Source organism: Phoenix dactylifera, chromosome 6 (genome assembly GCF_009389715.1).
Source record: "Phoenix dactylifera cultivar Barhee BC4 chromosome 6, palm_55x_up_171113_PBpolish2nd_filt_p, whole genome shotgun sequence".
NCBI lineage: Eukaryota > Viridiplantae > Streptophyta > Magnoliopsida > Arecales > Arecaceae > Phoenix > Phoenix dactylifera.
The window spans coordinates 14567788-14587603 of record NC_052397.1 but is presented as its reverse complement, the minus strand read 5'-3'; the positions used below and the strand labels follow the sequence as shown (position 1 = coordinate 14587603).

The window sequence follows — 19816 nt, the reverse complement described above, 5'->3', positions numbered from 1 at the left end:
AGAAATGTATGACAAGCATAACAAATTTTTTTTTCCCTATCAAACAAGTGTTGGTTAGAATGGAAATTCAGAATCAAAATGTATCACATGTGATGCGAGTAGAGTGGAGACTTGTAACTCCTCAAGTGCTTATTTTTAATATTAGAATTAAATAGTATAATAGATTGTAGATAATTGCCCTATCGAGCTCCACTGCAACTTCTCATTCAGAAGTTATGCACCAGCTAAAATAAAGAAAATTAGAGCTTGATGATCGGTGGCTAGGATCTTTTTTAAGATCTATTTGGGTGATTGGGTTAAAAAATTCTATAGAATTCATGAATTGGATTATTACAACCGGCAAGATCATAACATTACATGTTGGAACTAATAGTGGGCCGACTTGAATCCCATGAAGACAAAAAAAATTTGCCGAGATCGTATTTTTCTTCCTATGAAATTCAGGCTAATCTACTACAAAGCTACTCTTAGATATTTATGAGCATAGGTCTAGCCTAATCTGTAATTTTATGATGACTTTTTAAGGTTTTTTAGCCCAATCATCCCAACAAGTTCTATAGAATTTGTGAATTAGGCCAGTACAAACGGCAACATCATAAGATTATACAAATTGAGTTAAATCTATATTTATAAATACCTAAAAATTGAGATTCTATTTTATAATTTTGTTAGTTGTACAGTTGTACTGACCTAATTTATGTAGAAGTTTTTTTCCTAATTAATATATACTTAATTTTGTAGCAGGCCGTATTTTATACTAAGATCAAATCATAAAAACTCCTCCAAATCTCTCAACCTTCTTTAAAGAGACAAAAAAACCCTTCCCCACCCGTCCTCATAGCCTGCAACACCGACTCCTCCTTTTATCTCTCTCCCCCAAAATCCGCAACCCCTCCGAAGACCCCGACTCCTCTGCTTTATCTCTCTCTTCCAAAACCCAAATCCTCCAACATCTCCAACTCTTATCCCCATGTTTGCCCCTATTTCCTTCGTGAAATCCCAATCCAAATCTCTCCTCCTCTCTTTCTCTTCGCTCGAACGTGGAACTCTCCTCTCTCTGTAGACTCCGACTCCGTACTCCTCTCCAATGGCGGCGAGGAAACCCCAGCGAACCCCGGAGGAGATCGAAGACATCATCCTTCGCAAGATCTTCCTCGTTTCCCTCGCAAACCCCGTCGAAAATGACCCTAAAGTCGTCTACTTGGAGCTCACCGCCGCCGAAATCCTCAGCGAGGGCAAGCCCCTCATGCTTTCGCGGGACTCCATGGAGAGAGTCCTCATCGATCGCCTCTCCGGCGACTTCCCGGGTGCCGAGTCCACCTTCCCCTATTTGATCGGCTGCTATCGCCGGGCCTATGAGGAGGGGAGGAAAGTGGCCTCGATGAAGGACCCATCAGTCCGATTGGAGATTGAATCCGCTGTTAGACAAGTTCGCAAATTGGTCGTCTCCTATTGCAGGATTCACGTTGGGAATCCTGATATGTTTGTGCCTACAGGTGGAGATGGTGTTTCTGTGACTTCGCAGCTCCTGTCGTTGATCTTCTCGGAGGTTTCGAGCCCGATGGATGGGTTCGGGGGAAACAGCTTGGGCGGGGAGTTGAGATGCCCGCCGGGATTTTTGGAGGAATTCTTCAGGGATGCGGATGCGGAGAGCTTGGAGCCGATTATGTTGGATTTGTTTGAGAAATTGAGGCAGAGTGTCGATCGGGTTTCAGCACTAGGAAACTTTCAGCAGCCATTAAGAGCGCTGCTGTTGTTAGCGGGCTTTCCAAACTGCGCCAAGGCTTTGGTGAATCACCCCAGGTGGATCCCAAAAGAGACTTACTTGCTGACTGGGGAGGGTCGGGTGATTGAGATAGCGAGCATTTTAGGAGCTTTTCTTCATGTCAGCGCACTGCCCGACTACAAGGAGTTTAAGAGTAAACCAGATGTTGGGTAAGTTCTTATTTTGAATGATCTAAAGCACTAATTTGATATCTGGTTTTTATGTTTTGAATGATCTACACTTTTAATTTTGATTAAGATATATCCTAGCCATGTACTATCATTCATGTTTTGCACAAACGTCAATTGTTTGCCGGATATCTTCATATGCACTTCTGAACAGTGTATGAGCTCCCAAAAAGATTTTATCAAAATTTAAATACTCGAGCACATTGAAGTTGTTTTGAGATTATCTTATGTTTGCCATGTTATTAGTGCTATCAATATCTAAAATAAACTCCTAGTCATTGTTTTAAAATGCGGTGTATCAGGCTGCATATGTGACTACATATGCGAATTCCATCCCTGTCCATACCTCATTTATGCAGCTACTATATGTGGTTGGGCTGCATATTGGCCTAAAGAGGGTTTATTTAGTACTTTGAGGATACATGTGCAGTATGATCAACATTGTGTAGCTGCATATGCATTTAATCATTGTGCAACCACGAATATGGCCCGAAGGTTTGTCTTACCGGTTGGTACCGATACGTACCAACTGTACCATACATGTATCGAACCGGTACACGGTACAAAAAATGCACTAACACTCGGTACGCCGAACGAGCTCTCGTATCTGGCGTACCGATACTATAATAGGATGGTACCAGTATAGGGTTTGGTATTGAGATGGCGAACATTGCATGGCCCTTTTAGTATTGTGGGACCACATATATGGCCACTTCTATGCAGGGCCATGCGAATACGGTATGTTCAAGTTAATGATTGGTTGGATGTGGATTTCAAGCATGCTGGATACATATATAAAAATATCAATATGTTAATTTCTCTATAATTATTTCCATTAAGAGTCAAATACTAAGTAATAAGCACTAATTGCTGGACAATTTTTTTTTGTTAATATTGCTATTATTTTTAAATGTTTTTACTATTATTGTATAAATATGTTATTTATTTGTAAATATTTAAATTCTAGCTGCATGCCTATGTACACATTTGGCTTGCATAGCACATAATGTGTCATGCAGTCCCTTGGTTACCCGCATATCACAGCCACCATATATAGCACGAGTCCTAGTGTATTAATTTAAAATTTTCCTCCATCTTAAGGTCTCATGTGCTTTCTTTTTTAGTTGTTAATTTGAGTTTCCTTCTCCGTCTTTTACATCTTCATGTTGACAACTTTTTGCCAACCAGCCTTATTTCAGCTGGTTAGCACCTAGGGTTGAAAATGGATCTGATATGGATCGGGTATCAATATATGTGTATTTGCATCTCTTTTTAGTTAACAAATATGGATATAGATATGAATATTAATCGAATAGTTAACAAATATGGATATAGATATGGATATTAATCGAATAGTAACTATAGATAAGAATTGGATATTGACATGATTTAATATGGATCATGTTGATAATTCATATCCATATATATTTTAAATAGATTTTGATAGAAATTGGATAATGACAAGATAGATATAAATATAGGCATAAATTGGATGATTAAACTTTAACCACCATGTCAAAGATATCATTATATCGAAGGTAAATTAAGTTAAAGACATGATGATATTGTCAATTGCTTTCCTCTAATATTTGTGAGAGCTATATAAGAGTAAATAGGCTTGCAAGCAGAACTGAATATTTGGATATGGATTGGGTAGTATTGTTTATCTATATTCATATCTGGTTTTCTTTGGAAGATATGGACATGAATGCAAATATGGGTCAGATGCTGAAAATTTTATCTGTATCTAGTGGAAATGGATCTATCTATTGTCAGCTTAATTGGCAACCTTTCAAACTTGTGAGAGGTCTGTTAGAAACTTAGAAGCTAAAATCTTTTGCATAGGGTAACGTACTCCCTTTGCAATACTCTCGGAATCTTGAGCCCCACCTGCTTCCTAAGCACTTTCCTAATAAAAGTGTTTCTAACGTATTCACTTCCCGGCATCAACACCTTTTCCTGCTCTTGCTCTTGCTCTTGCTCTAGAATCTCCAGCTCTTGGTGTCCTGCACCACTTCCAACTTTGGCAAATAAGATTCGAACCCTAATGGTAGTGTCTCCTCCGTGTTTCTGGAAAAAAGGAGTAGATAAATTTCTCACTTTACATGCCCCTCTTCTTCTCTATTTATTTGTTTCTTTAAATGCTTCTGATGCGAAAATTATTGCTGAGCCATGTATCTTATGAATCTTTGCCTAAATTACATGCTTCACTATACATTCGTCCGCCATTATGTAACTTAATAATCATGTGACTATGACAAACTAAAATCTTCTCCTTGTTGCTGGACATTCTTTGGAACTTGTAGCTCGTAGTGTATACCAATCTCAATCTTCTCCTTGCTGCTGATTTTCTCAGCAAGCTTTATACTGTCCTATTGCTAGCAACCAATTGTGGAACATTTTCTTCTATGTATAATTTTTCCTTAGAAATGCATTCGTTGAAGTATGGCATCTTCATAAATTGGAAAAAGGTTTCCCACAACTTATGCTTCAGGGTGACAGTTCTAGATGATATACTTGTGGGACTAACAGTTGGGCTAGGCTTACCAAATTGTTGCTGATCAAGTTGTTGAATCTGGTATGTTTTCTTTTCACCTAGGCATTGTTTCATGAGGGATCTCATACAATGATTTTTTTGAGAAGCTGGTTGGTTTCAGAGGGATCGATGACCATCTGAAAATGATTCCAAATTTTCTCAATGAAAGGAAGTATTTCTGAGATGATATACCACCATTTGTTCTGTGACGGTGAAGAGGAGAAGAAAAATCTGTTGTGAAGAAAGAAAGAAGTGTTGGGATGAGTTTATCTTTATTTCTAAATTTAAACTACAAACGTGTGATTTGATGTAAAAAGTGATGAAATTGTAATGCAATTTTAAAATCTTTGTTAGGCTTATGCATAGCTTTTTATAATGTAAGAAAAATCATGGCAAAAAACCCCCCCAAAAATCTGAGTATGATTCTAAGGACAGTATGGTGCTCTCTCTTTGGACGCATAACAGCAAACACAGTATTGGCTGTTGGAGTTTCTTGAAAATGGCTGGCAAATGAAATGGAAGCATTTTCAACAAGGATAATAATTTCTGTTATTAGTTTCTTCTTGCAAACTATCAAGGAAAACTGTGTTTCACTATCTTCAGCTATGGAATTCAGCTATAGTTCTGGTGAGGATAATAATTTATGCTATTAATTTATTCTGTCAAGTTATCAAGGAAAACTGTGTTTACTATTTTCACAGGAAGTCAGCTATAGATTTTCTCTTGTTTGACATGCATCCCCAATTGTCAGTAAGAATCGCTGACCAAGGGAATTTGTCTATTGGACTCGCCTTTATAGGTGATAGGCACTTGGTTATGGAAAATGCTCATTTGGTATCCTCTATCTTGAATTTGGACAAATGTTTTATCTTCGACCTTTAAATTCAGCATATGATTATCCTAGGTTAGTTCCAGGGTCCAGTTTCCTTGTTAAAAAGTAGATCTATTCTCTTTTCAACATGAGATGAAGAGTCGTAAGATTCTATTCCCTTTTATTTGGTTGCTTTCAAGTTTTAGATTGTGCTCTTCTTGCTTTTATAAGCATAAAGCTTTGTTGCATCTGGCTGTTAAGACGATCGAACTATGTGTTATGCTTTGCCTATTTCTCCTGTATGCTATTACCGTCTTAATAGATTGTCGTATGCCACTGATTGCATCATCGTTATATCAAGGTTTCCTTCATCTTGTTGAAACCAATTGTCATGCTTGGTACTAGCCAGTAGCCACATTGTTTCATGGATTTCAAAGAGGATGCCTCTGCTTCATGGTCAGAGTTTTTAATCACATCTAATACCAAATGAAGCAAATCTTTGAATTGTGTTGCATGTAAAATATGCCGAGAAGTTGACGAAGAAGAAGAAAAAAAAAGTCATGGCGATAAGAGGACATGGGAAGAAATGTTTCATTATGAAGTATCTATATATCATACAAAAACTGTCAATTCTAATAGGCCACTATTTGGAAATGTAAAATTTCCTAAAAATCTAAGTTCTAATCCTAAATGGGCTCCCAAATCACCTACAGAACCCTAGGATTCTAATTAAAAAGAAGAACTTGACTCAAAATTAGCCTTTCAGTCAAAGTAAAACTTCACTACATCAAAAACTATTTATTTTTCTAAATAATTATTTTTCCTGTCCATGTTTGGGTATAACAATCATAAGATCTCTGGGACTATCTAAATCTGTCCAAGTGGTTAATAATTTTTTTTCTTTGCACCATACTGCCTAGTAGAAAGCATAGAGAAAAGATCCAATCCTCTTGTATCAGGAAAAAAATAGATCCAATCCTCAGTTTGTTGGTCCATTTGGTTCTCCCTCATCAAAGAACTCTATACCCATCTCTGGGCTGTCAACTTAATGCACACATTAATGTGCTCCAATTGGAAGCTAATACCCCTTATATCATTCATTTATTTACTTATTTATTTATTTATTTTTGGAGTTTACCTAGTTTGTTAGATACTCATAACCATAATTTAATGAAGATACCTCTCTCTCTCTCTCTCTGTCTCTTTCTAGAACAATGGTTGGGGCAATATTGTTCATTTCTTGAAGAAATGATGTGAGAATTATCTAGGTCAAACACTTGGGAAAGCACCTCCTGATGTTTGAAATTTGTAGCTCCAAATGGTAATGGGCGCAAGTGCTGGAATATAGAGTAGTTGGCTACAACTGAGAAGCCTTATCCCACATATTTATGTCATGTTTAAATACTCTTTGTTGCTGTTCGTTTTTGCTAAATTTTATATTCCTCATGATGCAAGCCATGGTTTCAGGTGTTGGTTTGTGTTGGGCAAGTCCCAAAACCTGGTTTTGGATTGGTATGACTATAAGTCACTTTTTTAGTTTTTAGTTAGAATAGGGCATTTTTCTTTTCCAGCTGGCATCAGATGTGCATCAGCACGGCATGACATGCCAAAGTATTTGCCATGTCTGCCAGTGGCTGTTAGATCCTTGGTTCTAACATTTTTATCACATTCTTGCATTTAAATTTTTTTCTGTTATCCTTAATTTTTTCACAGGCCATTCACAATCATGTATCTATTGCATCAGCAATTTTTGTTTGCTATAGATAAGTTATGTATTACTCTTTCTTGAATATATCACCCTTACTGACTGGCAATTTGGCAAGAAAAATATTCTAGTGAAGGTATTTTGCAGCAGGCATCTGTCAAATCATCATATGAAGAATTTTGTGTAAGGTTATGCAATAGTTAAATGCTTAACCTACTTCACATGGAACATGAAAAGAATTGGGGCACAGGAGGTTCTATATATCTAATTTATCTACTAAACTTTTTTTTTGTGATTCATGATTCTCTTTTCACTTATTCACTAGATAATTAAATTGAAATTCATTACCTACTCCTTTCCCTCTTATAGACCATATATACTCTATGTAAAAATATTAACAAAAATACTACTCCTTTCCCTCTTATAGATCATATATACTTTATGTAAAAATATTAACAAAAATAAGGCAGCTTTGTTCCTTCTAATAAAGCACACAAGTAAGTGGGGGCTTGATTTATGGTTAATATGTATCCAATCATTTAGGCAAGCACATTTTGGAATCATGTCTTTGTAGGCCACATCATTTATTACCTGCTTTTAACATATGAGAATGATTTTCACTTGTCAAGACAACTGCCTGATTACCTATTAGTTTAATATGACCCTAATATACATGTTCTCATGCTTATGATGTATCTTTTTCCTTTTTCCTCATTACCTTTTCCATTTTCTTTTTTACAATTCAACAGTCAGCAATGCTTCTCTGAAGCATCAACGCGCCGGCCAGCTGATTTATTATCATCTTACACAACAATCAGGACAGTCATGAATATTTTATATGATGGCCTTGGAGAAGTTTTCCTTGCCCTACTGAAAAATGTGGATACACGGGACAAAGTTCTTGAATATCTTGCTGAAGTGATTAAAAAAACTCAGCCAGGTCCCGCATGCAGGTAATCGTCAAAAAGATTAATATCAATAGGAACATATAATAGATGCATTCTCTAGTATCATATGTTATATGCTTTTTTCCCCTATTCATATTTCACTTCTGTTCATTTGGTTAAAGTTATCAACATGATACGTAATCATGCTGCAGGTTGATCCAATATTATGTGCCAGTTCTGGAACGTTTGTTAATCTTAGTGCTGTAATGCTTCGGCTTTGTGAACCCTTTCTAGATGCAGCCACAACAAAAAGGGACAAAATTGTTGCAAACTATTTATTTTATAACAATCGTCTAGATTTCAAGTGAGTCTGTTTTCTATTTGCTCTTTTTTTTTTATTGCTGACTCATTTATTTTATTGACTTCTAATTAGTGCCACTGTTTATATTAGACAATTGACAGCAATGCATGCATCATCTGAAGAGGTTACAGCATGGATAGATAATGGAAATTGGGAGAGGACTGATGGGCATGTCAATAACTTTGGGGAAGATAACCATGTCTTAGAATCCCAGGAAGCTACAAGTTCTGGTGGTAATAGTGGGAATTGTGCCCTTTCTAAAGCCAAGCCATTGATGGGTTGTTCAAGAAAGAATAAATTTTCATTTATATGTGAATGTTTCTTTATGACTGCAAGAGTACTTAACTTGGGTCTTATGAAAGCACTATCAGACTTCAAACATCTTGCTCAGGTATGCTATAAAGTATCTGCATTATTTGCTCAAGATGTCATTATACGCTACCTAATTATCCTGCCTCTTTTCATTGCATGTTCCATTTTTATTATTTTGCCATTTCTTGAAAGGTGATATTAATTGTAGAACTTGCAAAATATAATTTGTGACTGGTATCAAATTTTCATATATTTCAATGACATGAAAGTGTGGGTGGACACTAGATGTTTCAGTAGAGTATATAATGATAAACTAGTATGTTCTAATTCCAAACACATTTTTGTCAAATTGAAACCCACCTGCAATCACAGGTCACCACTAGCATTTTCTAGTCAGTTATATTGAGCTTGTTGCATAACTGGTGCTATCATAAGTTGTTGCCAACCTGTTATTCCAGGTAAAGTTGGAGTATCTCATTTATGAAGGGGGTGATTATAAAATACCCAAAGATTAAATTCTCTTGGCTCAAATATTAACGGCTATGGCAGAAAACTGTTAGAAGCGGTTTGGACAGTACAGAAAACCATCACTTTGCCAAATTCAAAGCTCAAAAAATCTTTTTGGTTGTTTCACTGCATTATGATGGTTGTTATTGGCCCAAATAATGGATCATAACAAAGTAACTTCATTAACAAAATCTTGTATCTGAATAAGATATAAAAGTTAATATCAGTCAGATGTACTGTTACTATTGTCAGATAGTGGTTATGACAGATAACTTAATGATGATTACATATAACTAAACATTCCATACTACTAAACATCCATAATTTTTAAGGCACATTGTGACATGATGGAGGAGCCTCAAAACTGTTAATAAAAGTTGTTGTAATGTTAAATGGTCATCGGGACATTATTTAGTACCATGCTTGTAACTTTATACCTTGGAGGATATATGTGAGAATGTCACATATATCTCGATAAATACTGCTGCAAAGCAGATTCTATTTACACCAGAGCCCTGCTTACATGCTTACATAAATGCTATGACAACATGCAACTTGGTGAATCCCTTTTGCTTATCTCCATGCCACCTATGCATGTGACTACATTTGAAATTGCTTAGGTCCTAGATCATTATTTTCAGTCTTCGTACTGGACCCTCTACTGTAAAATTAGTGGTACGAGTCAGGTCAGTACAGGGTCCTTGTATCATCATATCTTATGCTGTTAGAGTTGAGACAGCACTTGTACCATATGTTGGTATGAAGCGTGTGAACTGTACTGGATTGTTAGAGTATGCCCTGTGCTGACAGTAAGCGTCGATATTGCAAACATTTGTTATGGCACGATTCGCCTGCATATAAGGATGTTTGAAATCTGGTGGGAGAATTGATATATGCATCCTTCTTCTGAGAAGTCATGTAAAACAGGTGTGAACTAAAAGCATCAATGGTCTAGAGTAGTTATGTAAAACTAATTCTTTTTTTGAAGTGTAAAAAAAATTAATTGTTTCTGAATACTCTGTTAGGCTCAATTAGCTCTTATAGTGGCATGTAATGACCAATGACTTTGACAAAACAGTATTGTGACTTTTTACTTATTTTATTTGTTAAAAATTAATATTGGCAATATAAAATTGTTAGTTTCAGATTTGAGAACAGCAAGAATTTTAAAAAAAAAATCTGTTGTGAGTTGTGTCCATCATATAACATCTTTAGGATTATATGTTATTGTAACAACCCAGGACCTCATCCAAAATGGCTAGCCGGAAGTTATTATTTAGGTTCCTTGATCCTATATAAGTACCCAAGAGCTACCCAGCGAATAACCGATGTGGGACTAAACACACGTCCGCACGGATCCTCACATACTCCCCCCGTTCAAGCCCTGACGTCCTCGTCAGGCTAAGCCCTAACATCCTCGTTAGGCTAAGGGTTCATATCTATTCAAATCAAATTACAAACACCACGATTGACCCGTGGTCAGCCCCAATGGATCCGTGCTGCATTATCCCCTAGTCCACATAGGTTATGGGCCGGGTCCGCTCTGATACCATTTGTAACAACCCAGGATCTCATCCAAAATGGCTAGCCGGAAGTTATTATTTGGGTTCCTTGATCCTATATAAGTACCCAAGGTCTACCCAGCGAATAACCGATGTGGGACTAAACACACGCCCGCACGGGTCCTCACAGTTATACATATACAGTACATGCAAAGAGCTACTTATGTTTAATTTTATATTTTAAGTCTCATATAGATCATCATGAACCATTGCAATAGCTGTTATAATCTTTAACATCATTACTTAAAACAATGATTTTTCCAACTGTTGGGCATTCATAAAACTATGGCAGCAGTAGCTACTGATGCATTATCTTGAATTTTCAAATTGATGGATGATTTCTTCATCTATGCATTTAGTTATTAGCATGTTGTTCTTGTGCTTTTCTGACATGGTTTTATGGGCGCAATGAAGCATAGACATCTGCATGAAATGAAAAATTCTCTCCTATTCTCTTTATCTTTTTTTTTTGTTTCTTCTTTTTCCTTTTCTTTTGTTTTTTGGGAAAACACGATGGGAATGCCACCATCCAGGTTTGAAGTAGTACCTCTCCATGTAGGAGAGGAATGCCAATTGGCTGACCTAAGTCCAACTGCATCCTGTCTTCTTTTTTTCACTTGCCCTGAATAGGTATTTTATTCATCCTTTTAAGTAGCCTTCCTTTCTTTTCACTGTGCACCAGGTTTAGCTAAGCTCCAGCTGGGAACAGTATAGCTGCATGCGCTGAACCTCTTGTTTATTTAATTTAGCATTAGTTTCACATCATTCTGTAGGGATGCTATAGATGTACAGTACACATGCATGGGATCTGCCTGGCTCTGTATCTGGCAGTGCATTGATTTACTGAAAGATTCGGCTCACTTTGGACTAAGGTTCGCTGTACCGGTACCGGACCCCGTACCGGTGCTACACTAGCATAGTATCGGTACGGTATGACATGCGGTACACCTGTCCGATACAGTACGGTAAGTCCGGTACCGTCTGGTTCGGTACGGTATAGCATACCATGCTTTGGACACATTCTATGCTCATATACAGAAAACCCAAGCTTGATATATTGTATTGCATGGATGAGTAAAACACATCCCTGTTCATCTTTCCAAGCTTAGGAAGTCATTATATGCAGGTAACTATTATGCCTAATGATTAACAGTACCTTTTTTTTTCAAAAAATCTTTGTGTTGCTTTATAGTTATTCGAAAATGGCCTTTAATGCGGACTTAACGCTCAGAATATGTAAGACAAACTTATATATTGCTTTTCTGTCAACTCTCTCTTAATTGACTCAACAAGAAGGTTTTTTGTACCACAGTCTAAGTTAGATATCTTCAGTCATAAGGGGATCTAGGTCAATTTCTTTGTTGTTATTTGTAGTAAATCAAAATTCTGTTAATAATATCTTTTTTATTTATAAAATTTTAGGAGCTGGCAAGGTACGAAGAAGATTTGTCAACCTATAAAGCGTTGAGAGATCAAGGAACTTCTCCACAACTTGAGGCCGATATAAAGCGTCTGGAGAAAGCAATTGAGATATTATCACAGGACAAAATCTGCTATGAAGCTCAGATACTAAGAGTATGTTCTTGAAGTCAGATGGTTATGATTTTTTCATATAGTATTAACCTTGTTGCATATTCCATATTATACTGCTTCATTTTTCATTATCTGATCTTCTTCATCATGAGTTTCTTCATCAATTCTTATTCACTTTAGAGGACTGTCAATTGTTGCCTCGCTGCATTCAAATGGTATCTAAGTTTTCATCTTTTGGACCATGTATCTCGAAGGCGCTAATCGTATTTTCAACATCTTCCTTGATAAGTGAATTTAATATCTGATCAATATGTGGGTTCATTTATTTGGCTTGTTATTGCCACAAATTCCACCTCATGCTACATATTATCACAACCAACCTTTATAATTTCCTTCTGACACCTATTGTCAACACATGCAAAGCATAAGGTGCCTTTTGAGAATATATGCCTCTGAACTTTTCAGGAATGTAACCTGTAGAGACTGCAGTTTTCAATGTACATTGAATAGTCGTTTTGCCCATATGTACAACTTAATGTTTTTGAATGTCTACTAGATGGATTTTTTCCTTAGAATTGAGATCTCTATTTTGTATTCATCCCTCTAAGTTTGTGATTGAGTACCTTAACCTGAATGGGGTGTGACTGCATTCTTCCCTTGGTAGTGGACCTGTGGAAATTATTATTAAGTTCCTGGTGTCGGTTGTGTTGATGAATAGCATGGTGGTTGCTAGTCTATGCCGGTCAGTTTTTTAAAACATGACTGTGATATGTGGGTGGTCAAGGGAACACATGGTGCAAATTCAGTTTACAGACCGCATATGCAAGTTCATATTTGGTGACTATTTTTCAACTATTAGAAAATAAATGTTATATATTAACTACAGTAATAACAACTACAACTATAGTTCTCGTGTGGGTGGTCAAGGGAACACACGGTGCAAATTCGGTTTACGGACTGCATATGCAAGTTCATATATGGTGACTATTTTTCAACTATTAGAAAATAAATGTTATATATTAAATACAATAATAACAACTACAACTGTAGTAATTTTTTTGGATAGATAATAATAATATTAGATTTATCGCTTAGCACCTAATACTTACTAGGAATAACTATAAAATAATTGTTTTAACATTATTAATGCCTATGTTAAGCCAATTTAAAACCCACATCAAATTCAAATCTAACCATCAACTTGGACCTGCTTCCTCTGCTTGGGTCCATATAAGAGCAGGCTCTATATAGGGGTGCAAACCAACCGAGCCGAGCAGAATATCAGGCTGCTTGGCTTGGTTCAATATATTAGAAGAGCTACTCGAGCTTGGCTCAAGCTTGAGTTGAGCTTTTGAGTCAATTGCTCAAGCTTGGCTTAGCTAAGCTCTGAGCTGCGATTTAGTTGAGCCAAATCGAACTTTCCAACTTTTTTTTTGAACCACGACACTGTTTAGGCTCAGCTCGTTTAATGGTGCCCAGCTCCAAAAAATGTTTGAGCTCGGCTTGTTTTTTACCTGAGGCCAAGCTCGAATGAGCAAATATCGAGCCAAGCCCAAACTGATCATGAGCAGCTTGGTTCCTTTGTAGCCCTAGCTATATATGTCTCCAGAAACAATACTAAGCAGGCTGTACATGCAGCCACACAATGGAGTGGATCGTCTTCAGTCCATTTGTGGTTTGATCGCATATAGGCGACGGTCAAGGGATCACATACACAAATGCTACAGTATGACTGCATTATGCAAAATTAAAACACTTGGCCAGTCCAGGATTACTCAGTTGGCCTTTTCTTTTGCTTGGGCATTTCAACAAGCTTCTTTCAAGATGTTCAGCTTACTACGCATACACTGCAAAAGTATTCTTTGCTCCTCCTGATGTTAAACAATTATAATATAAATGACTTTCTAGGCCCTCCTGATGTTAAACAATTTTATCAGCAAGGTTTTCAGGCATGATTTATCTGAAAATGATATGCCTGCCCATGATTGGGCCTAGAACAGTCCTTGTTACTTGACATTCTCCTTCCGGAAAGTAATTGGTCAGGAGCACCAAGAAACTTGTGCAGAAAAATGGAGACTTCTGAACCTGAGCCCTTAATAGAAATATAGTTTCTAGTACTGAAGAGTGTGGTTCTAGTTGGCATTAGGTTACTTGCTAGCTATTATATAAGATGTTCATTGGACGTGGTTTCCTTGAGTTCTTTGGTTTGTAAGTTCCTCCTAAAGAAAGCATCAGCATCGTCTGATTATGCCTGCCATTTGTTCAGGTCGATACCTGATTTCCTCTTCAGCTCCTCTGTTTTTGTGAAACAATGAAGAAAATTTATGTTCTGAATTTTCTTTATGATTATATTGCAATAAACAGCAAGATCATGGATAAGCACTGGTCCATGATAATATGAATGCTAATTCTTGGGTTGTTTGACATGATTGTTATTGATAATTCAGTGCTTGAAATCACATCATATTCATCTTAACTCACTTTTCAGAATAATTATTACTTGTTAGTTCAAATCCATGTTTTGCCTAATTAGACATCTTTTTGTTGAAGGACGGGGCACTACTTCAACACGCTCTATCGTTCTACAGATTAATGGTTGTATGGTTGGTTGGTCTAGTTGGTGGATTTAAAATGCCATTGCCATCAAAATGCCCTATGGAATTCGCATGCATCCCAGAGCATTTTGTTGATGATGCAATGGATTTACTTATTTTAACTTCTCGGATCCCAAGAGCTTTGGAAGGGTTTGTGCTGGTGGGTTTCCTTATAAACTTTTCCAATCTATTTTTTTCTTAATAGGAGAGGATTTTGTATTAATTTCTCAAGTCTTTGGACTCATGACGGAATTCATGTTGTACTAATTTTTCACCAGGATGATTTTTTGAATTTTATTATCATGTTCATGGCAAGTCCATCTTATATCAAAAATCCTTATCTGAGAGCCAAGATGGTTGAAGTGTTGAATTGCTGGATGCCGCAAAGAAGGTGAATCACTTTCTTTCCAACAAGCTAAATGCTGATTTGTCAACTTAGTTGATTTTGTGGTGAATGTTGTGCATGTAACTATTATGTTTCTTTAATCTTGCAGTGGCTTGTCTTCTACTGCCTCCCTTTTCGAAGGGCACCAACTATCTCTTGACTATCTAGTTAGAAATCTTCTAAACTTGTATGTGGACATTGAATTTACTGGCTCTCATACGCAGGTGAAAATTGTAAAATTTGTTATTTTCTGTATTTTACTATTATAGATTTAATATTTGTTTATCCAGTTTATGATTTTTTTTATTGGCCAAATCGTAAAGGGGAATTGTCCTCTTTGTTGATTGTTCATTTGCTTATTATCATACTTGTGCATGCAGTTCTTTGACAAGTTCACGATTCGTCACAATATTGCTGAACTTCTCGAATATCTATGGAATGTGCCTAGCCATCGTAATGCATGGAGACAGGTAAACTGACCCTTGTGGTAGTAGTTCTATATACACTTAAGTTTCATTGCTAATCATTGCACATTTACCCATGCTGCAGCATTTTAATTTTCTTTATGTATAATGATACAGATTGCTAGAGAAGAGGAGAAGGGAGTTTATTTGAATTTTTTGAATTTCCTTATCAATGATAGCATTTATCTTCTTGATGAGAGTTTGAATAAGATTCTTGAACTCAAAGAAATGGAAGCAGAAATGGCTAATTCTGCAGAATGGGAAAGAAGGCCAGCTCAAGAGAGGGAGGAGAGAATGCGCCTTTTTCATTCACGGGAAAATGTGAGCTTTTAATTAGTTTTCTTCGATAAATTTTTTAAATTTATGATGCCTTTCCTGTTGTTTACAGATATCTTGGTGCTTTATGTAGCAATGGTATAGATGACAGACATTGTCTTACACATGTACAACTTGGTGCTTCCAGATTGTTCGATTTGACATGAAGTTGGCAAATGAGGATGTTGGGATGCTTGCGTTCACATCTGAACAAATTCCTTCTCCTTTTCTTCTTCCAGAAATGGTGATATACTTGAACTAACCTATTTTCATTCCATGATTCTTAAAGCTGAAGTCAACCAGTTATGAGGAAACTTGTCTTTTTCCACATACATTTAAACTTTCCGCTTCTTCAAGACATTTACTTTGTACTGGAAACTTTACTGGCTGCCTTGTAGAGACTAATCAGAAGTTTTAGCTAGAAATGTTTCATTTTGTAAGTCCAGATCCCTCCACAACATCTGACTGCTTGGAACCTAATCCTCTTGTAAATGTTATTTTAACTGGACCAACAAACAAATCAGACCAGGAAATTAGACTTGTAGATCCTAATAAATTTAACAATCTTCTCCCATATTCATTTGTATTGACTTGTATATATTTTTATTTGGTATTCTGTAGAACAGCATCCAACTAAAATCTTCTATTTCATGTTGCACTTGAATAATTTTTGCATCTTTTGACTCCTCGTTTCAGGTAGAAAGGGTGGCAAACATGTTGAACTACTTCCTTTTACAACTTGCTGGCCCTCAACGAAAATCTCTTAGTGTAAAAGATCCAGAAAAATATGAGTTTAAACCAAAGCAATTGCTAAAGCAAGTTAGTATCAAGAAAACCTTACTTGGTGCTTTTGCTTTTGAATCTTTATTGAATCTTTATAGAACTTGACTGTTTTCTTATTCTGAATAAAAACTCATGCTATGAATGATTCATGGGAAGATTGTCGAGATCTATGTCCATATTGCAAGGGGTGACAAGGAAAACATCTTTCCTGCTGCAATCTCAAAGGATGGGCGCTCTTATAATGAAAAAGTATGTCTCCAGTGGAGCTGTTATTGTCTGCGCAAAAATATGTAGATCAACCCTTTTATGTCTAATAGTAGTTGTGGCCTGATAGCTTTGACTTTGCTGCAGCTATTTGCTTCCGTAGCTACTATTTTGTGGAAAATTGGTGAAGATGGAAGGGTAATTCAGGAGTTTGTTCAGCTTGGTGTCAAAGCCAAAGAAGCGGCTGCTGAAGCCATGGATACTGAGGCTGCCCTTGGAGAAATACCTGATGAATTCCTTGACCCAATTCAGGTACACGTTTTCATTTTCTAAGACAGATGCATATAAGCTCCTACAAAAACCAAAGTTTGTTTTAAACAAGTCTGTTGCACTTAGCTTCGATTACTCCTCTTAAATAGATTTTTAGGCTGGAAAGCATGTTCTTATTCTAGAACATAGTTTACATTACCTCCAACTTATGTGAAAGTTACTTTTTTAAATTTTAACCTTAGCTTACAGATTTCTTCTGATCCTAATAGGCCAGATTTATGGATTGACATATGATCCCTCATTTGGAAAAAAGAAAGTTGGACTATCAACTTAATGGTCACCCTCTGTGAGTTATTAATGAGTTTGTCTCTAAGACAACTATGGGCAATATAGGGGCTAACAATAAAACCCAAAAGTCCAAATAGCAGGCGAGAAACCTAATTCATCAATTCTACAATTTAAGCTCTCACAACCAAGTCGAAACCTTCCACTTAAGAATAAGTCTTGGAAAAAAAGGTTTGATATAATGAATTCTATCCATCATGGGACAAATTATAAACAAAACAGGAAAACTTTTTTTTAAAAATTTTTAAAGTTTCACAAATGTCTTCTTGAACTACCACAGAATTCTTTGAATGCAAAAATAGTACTGCAATGGCAAAAATATTTATGACAATCTTGTATGCTTATTGCTAGTTTATTTTACCCTTCTCAATTATTGATTTAATTCGCCACGTAGCACTGAACCTATTATTGCATGCTTGAGTCAGTTCAATTAGCTAACTCATACAAACAATGTATTCTTGAAGTTTATAGAATTTAATTCATATAAATCTTTTATTGTATTATGTGTATAGGTGTCTTTTGTTTTTGCAGTACTGTGGTTTTTTGGCTGAGTAAGGAAGTAAATCCTTGAACTTCTAGGATAAAAAGCAAGACAATTATGAAGCCTCATGTTCTAAACTATTTTGTAGTGGTAGGATAACTGGAGGTTGGAAACATTCTCGTAAAATTATGAATACTATTCTTTGTTCATGATCATGAATATCTTATTTAATATACTATTTGAAGACTTTTTTGTTGACAAGGAATAAAATATGCGGAGCCATTTTCCAGCAAGTATGTTAGATTATTAATATTTATTTGGACATCAAGTAATCTAATTAGTTGGCTAATTGGTTTATTTAATGTGGTTGCATTGTTTTCTTACCTGGGGAATGTATTGAACTTCTTCGCCATTGTTATGTTATTGAACTTGTTGAGCAAGAAAGTTCCCTGTATATTTGCAGTAAAATTTAGAAGCAGAAATGGAAATTTGGTTGGTGAAATCTCTCCTTATTTTTCTTCCTCGGCTTGCTTGATAAAGGGCCCTAATAAAGTTAAGGAGAAAAAGAATTGTGTATGAAATTGAGTGTATAATAGTAGTAATAAATTGTCGAAGTACACATTGGCAATGCCATCAATGGCCCATCAGTACTAGCCGCTTTTTTTATACTAGTTTCTTGATCTCTCGTGTGAGAGTAATGATATAAAAAACTTGACAATGTTTTTGTATTGTTATCGTATCTTTGCATTATCTTTGGTGCTCATCGGCTCCTCTCAACAAAGCGTACATTGGAGACATTCAAACTAGGCTTTTTTTTTCCAGCTTCAGAAAATTTTATTTAAATAAAGTTTGTCTAAATTTCTCCAATTGTGTGTGTTCATGTCTTTAGTTCGATATGATTATTCTCAGCAAAGCTGCACTACAAATGTCCCTTGGTAGTTCATTCTATTCTTTAGTCATGTAGTACTCAAAAGTTGAAAATGCAAATGAATGAATGTGGCTCATATCTCCATTCTTTGTTTCTTACTATGAATGCTAACAGAATCTCTTTTCATGCAGTACACGTTGATGAAGGACCCCGTCATCTTACCCTCATCAAGGGTAACCATAGATCGACCTGTCATCCAAAGACACCTGCTTAGTGATAATGTAATTTTTTTGGTGGCTGTTTTTCCTTTTTAAGCCATTAACGTTATCTCTAGCATGGTTAACATTTGTCATATTTTATATGCAGACTGATCCATTTAACCGTTCTCATCTTACTCAAGACATGCTAATACCCGACACTGAGCTCAAGTTAAGAATTGAGAAGTTCGTCAGATCCCAAGCGAGGAAGCACAGACAGCGAACTTCAATCACTGAAGGAGCTGCTGAACAAGCTGATGGCGTAACTTACATGGAAGAGTGATCCCAGAAGTATCGAAATTGGGTTTGCATGTTGAAGCTAGTCAAAGATGAACTGAAGTTTACTGAAGATTTAGATTTTACATATAATATAATGATGATCTTATTACCATGATGGATGGCCTGAAAGACTGCATTGCTGAACCTTAAGATTCGTTTTACAGGGAGAGGGAGATTAGTTTCAGGACAAAAAATAGGAAATAATCTTCTTTCTTGAATTGTACTTGATTACTTTATATATTGTCTAAGATCATTTTGGTGATCATTTGTTCCATCATTTGTCTATTCTAAATGCTTATGTAAATAGAAATCCTTACCTAAATGTTACTTAGTCTGCAAAACATATTTTGTAGCCTCACAATTCAATTCCCACCAGAAATTGAAGGGACGTTTGTTTCTGGTCG

At 36.2% G+C, this 19816-nt stretch overlaps 1 protein-coding gene across 1 annotated transcript; it reads left to right on the top strand.

The window, feature by feature from the left end:
• The first annotated feature begins 831 nt into the window (after nucleotides 1-831).
• Nucleotides 832-19816, top strand: LOC103710234 (probable ubiquitin conjugation factor E4). Its single transcript, XM_008795889.4, is given in 17 exon segments — nucleotides 832-1935; nucleotides 7755-7930; nucleotides 7933-7958; nucleotides 8105-8256; nucleotides 8344-8644; nucleotides 12057-12209; nucleotides 14718-14921; nucleotides 15040-15152; nucleotides 15256-15370; nucleotides 15527-15616; nucleotides 15728-15931; nucleotides 16074-16169; nucleotides 16622-16744; nucleotides 16865-16957; nucleotides 17060-17224; nucleotides 19068-19157; nucleotides 19243-19816. Coding segments are annotated over 17 exon segments (3123 nt in total). The 5' UTR covers nucleotides 832-1087; the 3' UTR covers nucleotides 19417-19816.